The sequence below is a fragment of the Nomascus leucogenys genome, chromosome 7b, assembly GCF_006542625.1.
Source record: "Nomascus leucogenys isolate Asia chromosome 7b, Asia_NLE_v1, whole genome shotgun sequence".
In the NCBI taxonomy this organism is placed as follows: domain Eukaryota; kingdom Metazoa; phylum Chordata; class Mammalia; order Primates; family Hylobatidae; genus Nomascus; species Nomascus leucogenys.
Window position 1 is genome coordinate 8,315,228 of NC_044387.1, and position 5,533 is coordinate 8,320,760.

The 5,533-nt window shown below is 61.0% G+C and overlaps 1 protein-coding gene across 1 annotated transcript; it reads left to right on the forward strand.

Annotated features, from left to right (window-relative positions):
- The first annotated feature begins 314 nt into the window (after positions 1–314).
- On the forward strand, positions 315–4,787 carry LOC100580051 (cytochrome P450 2D6-like). Its single transcript, XM_030815436.1, has 9 exons — positions 315–560; positions 1,246–1,417; positions 2,067–2,219; positions 2,308–2,468; positions 2,906–3,082; positions 3,274–3,415; positions 3,620–3,807; positions 4,258–4,399; positions 4,498–4,787. Exons 1-9 carry the CDS (start codon positions 381–383, stop codon positions 4,674–4,676), a joined length of 1,494 nt encoding a protein of 497 aa, XP_030671296.1. The 5' UTR covers positions 315–380; the 3' UTR covers positions 4,677–4,787.
- The last annotated feature ends 746 nt before the right edge of the window (positions 4,788–5,533 follow it).

Sequence of the window (5,533 nt, forward strand, 5' to 3'; positions counted from 1 at the left end):
ATTGACTCACAGCCTTCCCACCATGCTCAGCACCCAGTACACAGCTCAGTACCCAGTACAACCCATACCTCCAGCTTGGGTGGAGCTCTCACGCCAGGCCACCTCTCACCCACCACCCTAACCTGGGTAGGCAACTAGAGCGAGCAGGGGCAAGGACCTCTGGAGCAGCCCTTACCCGCCCTGGCCTGACCCTGCACCCACTGGCAGCACAGTCAACACAGTAGGTTGGCTCACAGCAGAAGGCAAAGGCCATCATCAGCTGCCTTTATAAGGGAACGGTCATGCACTCGGTGTGCTGAGTGTCCTGCCTGGTCCTCTGTGCCTGGTGGGGTGGGGGTGCCAGGTGTGTCCAGAGGAGCCCAGTGGGCAGTGAGGCAGCCATGGGGCTGGATGCACTGGTGCCCCTGGCAGTGACAGTGGCCATCTTCCTGCTCCTGGTGGACCTCATGCACCGGTGCCAACACTGGACTGCACGCTACCCACCAGGCCCCCTGCCACTGCCTGGGCTGGGCAACCTGCTGCATGTGGACTTCCAGAACACACCATACTGCTTCGACCAGGTGAGGGAGGAGGTCCTGGAGGGCAGCAGAGGTCCTGAGGATCCCCCACCACCAGCAAACATGAGTGGTGGTTGGAGCCACAGTCTGGACCATAAGCCAGGCTGAGAAGGGGAAGCAGGTTTGGGGGACTTCCTGGGGGAGGGCATTTATACATGGCATGAAGGACTGGATTTTCCAAAGTCCAAGGAAGAGTAGGGCAAGGGCCTGGAGGTGGAGCTGGACTTGGCAGTGGGCGTGCAAGCCCATTGGGCAACATATGTTATGGAGCACAGAGTCCCTTCTGCTGACACCAGAAGGAAAGGCCTTGGGAATGGAAGACGAGTCAGAGTCCTGAGTGCCGTTTAAATCAGGAAATCAAGGATGAAGGGGGTGCAGTGACCCGGTTCAAACCTTTTGCACTGTGGGTCCTCGGGCCTCACTGCTCACCGGCATGGACCATCATCTGTAAAATAGGATGTTAACTGGGGCCTATGGGCAATTTTGGTGACTCTTGCAAGGTCATACCTGAGTTCCTCCATCCTAGAAGGTGTGACCCCCACCCCCGCCCCAGGATCAGGAGGCCAGGTTTCCTCCTTCCACCTGCTCACTCCTGGTAGCCCCGGGGGTCGCCCAAGGCTCACTTGGGACTAGGACCTGCAGTCTGGGGGGACCTGGCTTGATGGAGACCCTGACCCTCCCTCTGCAGCTGCGGCACCGCTTCGGGGACGTGTTCAGCCTGCAGCTGGCCTGGACGCCGGTGGTCGTGCTCAATGGGCTGGCGGCTGTGCGCGAGGCGCTGGTGACCTGCGGCGAGGACACCGCCGACCGCCCGCCTGCGCCCATCTACCAGGTCCTGGGCATCGGGCCGCGCTCCCAAGGCAAGCGGCGGTGGGGGACAGAGACCTCGTTTCCGTGGGTCCCGGGTGGGCGGTGACCGTAGCCCAAGCTGGGCCGAGAGGGCGCGGGGTCGTGGACTTGGGACACACAGAAAGGCCAGAGAGTGGGTTGGGGACAGCGAGCCAGGAAACCACTTCCACTGGGGAGGTGCGAGTGTGTGGGCAGGAGGAAGAGGGGCTTATGAGTGGGCGGGGCAACTGCCAAGACCCGCCAGGAACCGGGTGGGCGGAGCCGGCGCCTTTCCCAGCTGGAAGCGGGTGTCTAGAAGCCGGGATGGCCTCTGCTGCAGGCTCAGGATGGGCGGGACGGGGCGGGACGGGCGGGATCTTCCCTGAGTGGAAAGGCGGTCAGGGTCGGAAGAACCAAGGTGGGGCCAAGACCCAAGCAAGGTGGGTGAGCAAAAGAGCAGGCCCTGTGCCCAGTTGGACAGGGCGAGGGACTGCGGGAGACCAGGAAAAGCACAGGGTTAGAGTGGGCGGCAGAGGGCGGGGCCAAGGCCTCCATGACCACGCCCATGTGTCCGTCCCGCTCCCATGTGTCAGTCCCGCTCCCATGTGTCAGTCCCGCTCCCATGTGTCCGTCCCGCTCCCATGTGTCCGTCCCGCTCTGAAGTGTCCGTCCCGCCCCCAGGGGTGTTCCTGGCACACTACGGGCCCGCGTGGCGCGAGCAGAGGCGCTTCTCCGTGTCCACCTTGCGCAACTTGGGCTTGGGCAAGAAGTCGCTGGAACAGTGGGTGACCGAGGAGGCCGCCTGCCTCTGTGCCGCCTTCGCTGACCACTCCGGTGGGTGATGGGTAGAGGGGCACAAAGTGGGAACTGGGAAGGTGGAGGACCGGGAAGGCAACCCCTGACCCGCATCTCCCGCCCCCAGGACGCCCCTTTCGCCCCAACGGCCTCCTGAACAAAGCGGCGACCAACGTGATCGCCTCCCTCACCTGCGGGCGCCGCTTCGAGTACGACGACCCTCGCTTCCTCAGGCTGCTGGACCTAGTTGAGGAGGGATTGAAGGAGGAGACGGGCTTCCTGTACGAGGTGTGGAGCGAGGGACCGCAGGGTTTCTGCAGGGCGAGTTCCTGAGAGGTGCTGGGACTGCAGCCAGACCTCTAAGGGGCAGGGTTTGCATAGAGTGGTTTGGAAAAGGACATTGCAGAAGAGCTCACTGCTAGAGGAAGGGCCTGGAGGAGGAGGGGAAATCTCAGATACGGTCATGGGAGAGGTGTGCCCGGGTCAGGGGGCACCAAGAAAGGCCAAGGACCCTGTGCCTCCTGTCCACATTGGAGATTTTGATTTTTAGGTTTCTCCTCTGGCATCCCAGGGCAAGGAGAGAGGGTGGAGGCTGGCACTTGGGGAGGTCAGTGGTGGGGACAGGCAGGCCCTGGGTCTTCCCTGGAGGCAGCTGGGGCCTGAGACTGGTCCAGGTGAACGCAGAGCACAGGAGGGATTGAGACCCCGTTCTGTGTCTGGTGTAGGTGCTGAATACTGTCCCCATCCTCCTGCGTATCCCTGGAGTGGCTGGCAAGGTCCTACATTCCCAAAAGGCTTTCCTGACCCAGCTGGATGAGCTGCTGACCGAGCACAGAATGACCTGGGACCCAGCCCAGCCACCCCGAGACCTGACTGATGCCTTCCTGGCAGAGATGGAGAAGGTGAGAGCGGCTGACACGGTGGGGACCAGGGGTGGTGGGTTGAGCGTCCAGGAGGAATGAGGAGTGGCCAGGCAAAAGGTGGGTCCATTGGATCACTTGGTGAGTGGCACCTGGGCTGACAGGTGCAGAATGGGAGGTCATTTGGGAGCTACCCCGCTCTGTCCCCCGAGTACCCTCTCGGCCCTGCTCAGGCCAAGGGGAACCCTGAGAGCAGCTTCAATGATGAGAACCTGCGCATAGTGGTGGCTGACCTGTTCTCGGCTGGGATGGTGACCACCTCAACCACGCTGGCCTGGGGCCTCCTGCTGATGATCCTACACCCGGATGTGCAGCGTGAGCCCAGCTGGGGCCCAGTGCAGGGGCTGAGGGAGGAAGGGTACAGGAGGCAGCCCCTGAGCTTAGCTGGGACACCCGGGGCTCCAAGCATAGGCTTAGCCAGGCTCCTGTAAGCCTAACCTCCTCCAACACAGGAGGCAGGAGAGCGTCAGGGCTGGTCCCCTGGGTGCTGACCCATTGTGGGGACGCATGTCTCTCCAGGCCGTGTCCAACAGGAGATCGACGACGTGATAGGGCAGGTGCGGCGACCAGAGATGGGTGACCAGGCTCGCATGCCCTACACCACTGCCGTGATTCACGAGGTGCAGCGCTTTGGGGACATTGTTCCCCTGAATGTGCCTCATATGACATCCCGTGACATCGAAGTGCAGGGCTTCCTCATCCCTAAGGTAGGCCTGGCGCCCTCCCCACCCCAGCTCAGCACCAGCCCCTGGTGGTAGCCCCAGCATGGCCACTGCCAGGTGGGCCCAGTCTAGGAACCCTGGCCACCCAGTCCTCAATGCCACCACATCGACTGTCCCAGCCTGGCTGTGGGGTGCAGCGTATAGGCAGGACTGGCCTCTCCATCCAGAGCCCCAGTCTAGTGGGGAAGACAGACCAGGACCTGCCAGAATGGTGGAGGACTTCAATACCTGTAGGGAGAGGGGGCAGCTTGGATGCCCCCAGGAGGTATGACTGCGCCCTGCCATGGGGTCGGAGAGGGTGCTCTGGAGCTTCTCGGGCACAGGACTAGTTGACAGAGTCCAGCTGTGTGCCAGGCAGTGTGTGTCCCCTGTGTGCTTGGGGGTCCCAGCATCCTAGAGCCCAGTCCCCACTCTCATCCCGCATCTCCTGCCCAGGGGACGACACTCTTTACCAACCTGTCATCGGTGCTGAAGGATGAGGCCGTCTGGGAGAAGCCCTTCCGCTTCCACCCGGAACACTTCCTGGATGCCCAGGGCCACTTTGTGAAGCCAGAGGCCTTCCTGCCTTTCTCAGCAGGTGCCTGTGGGGAGCCCAGCTCCCTGTCCCCTTCCGTGGAGTCTTGCAGGGGTATCGCCTGGGAGCCAGGCTCACTGACGCCCCTCCCCTCCCCACAGGCCGCCGCGCATGCCTCGGGGAGCCCCTGGCCCGCATGGAGCTCTTCCTCTTCTTCACCTGCCTGCTGCAGCGCTTCAGCTTCTCGGTGCCCACCGGACAGCCCCGGCCCAGCCACTCTCGTGTCGTCGGCTTTCTGGTGACACCACCCCACTACGAGCTTTGTGCTGTGCCCCGCTAGAGTTGGGCATCAAGCCCCCAACTTGCTCCTCAGCTGGGACCCTGTTGTACAATAAATTAGTCTAGTGGCTCCCACTTGGTTTCTGTATCCAGTCTGGGCCCCTGCCAAGGTCCTGGTTGTGTTGGGTCGTCAGTCACCTGCCTGATGTCAGTGCTCACCCCTCACCTCATTCATTCTTTTTTTTTTTTTTTTTTTTTTTTTTTTTTTTGACATGGAGCCTACTCTGTCACCCAGGCTGGAGTGCAGTGGTGCAATCTCAGCTTACTGCAACCTCCGCCTCCCGAGTTCAAGCAATTCTCGTGCCTCAGCTTCCTGAGTAGCTGGGATTACAGGCACCCGGTACCACCCCCAGCTCACTTTTGTCTTTTTAGTAGTGATGGGTTTCGCCATGTGGGCCAGTCTGGTTTCAAACTCTTGACCTCACGTGACCACCAGCCTCAGCCTCCCAAAGTGCTGGGATTACAGGCGTGAGCCACCGAGACCAGCCTTAACTCATTCATTCTTACCTGGACACCTGACGTTACTTGAGATACAGGCATAGTGATTCTCAGCAGGCGACAGCCTGCCCCCGCGTCACGCCCAGAGACCCATCACTGGCTGCCTGGCTTGGTGACAAAGTCCATGCGTAAGTCTTGGCTGGGGTGGATATGAATAGGCATATGCCAAGAATCAGCCCATTCCCTGGCTAGGGTGGGAGACTGTGTTGTGCTCCCCCAGACCACCCTCAGGTTCAGTGATTTCTAGAAGGTCTCACAGCCCTAGAAAAGCTGTTATTCTCCCTGTTAACGGTTTATTACAGAGAAGGGTACAGATTAAAGTCAGCAAAGATGAAAGGCACAGGGGTCAGAGTCCAGAAT

Bases quoted from the DNA above. Each gene is read 5' to 3' on its own strand.
- LOC100580051 (XM_030815436.1), top strand. From the start codon at position 381: ATGGGGCTGGATGCACTGGTGCCCCTGGCAGTGACAGTGGCCATCTTC. The intron at 2,469-2,905 runs GTGTGGAGCGAG...TGTCTGGTGTAG, and splicing joins AGACGGGCTTCCTGTACGAG to GTGCTGAATACTGTCCCCAT. The intron at 4,400-4,497 runs GTGCCTGTGGGG...CCCTCCCCACAG, and splicing joins CTTCCTGCCTTTCTCAGCAG to GCCGCCGCGCATGCCTCGGG.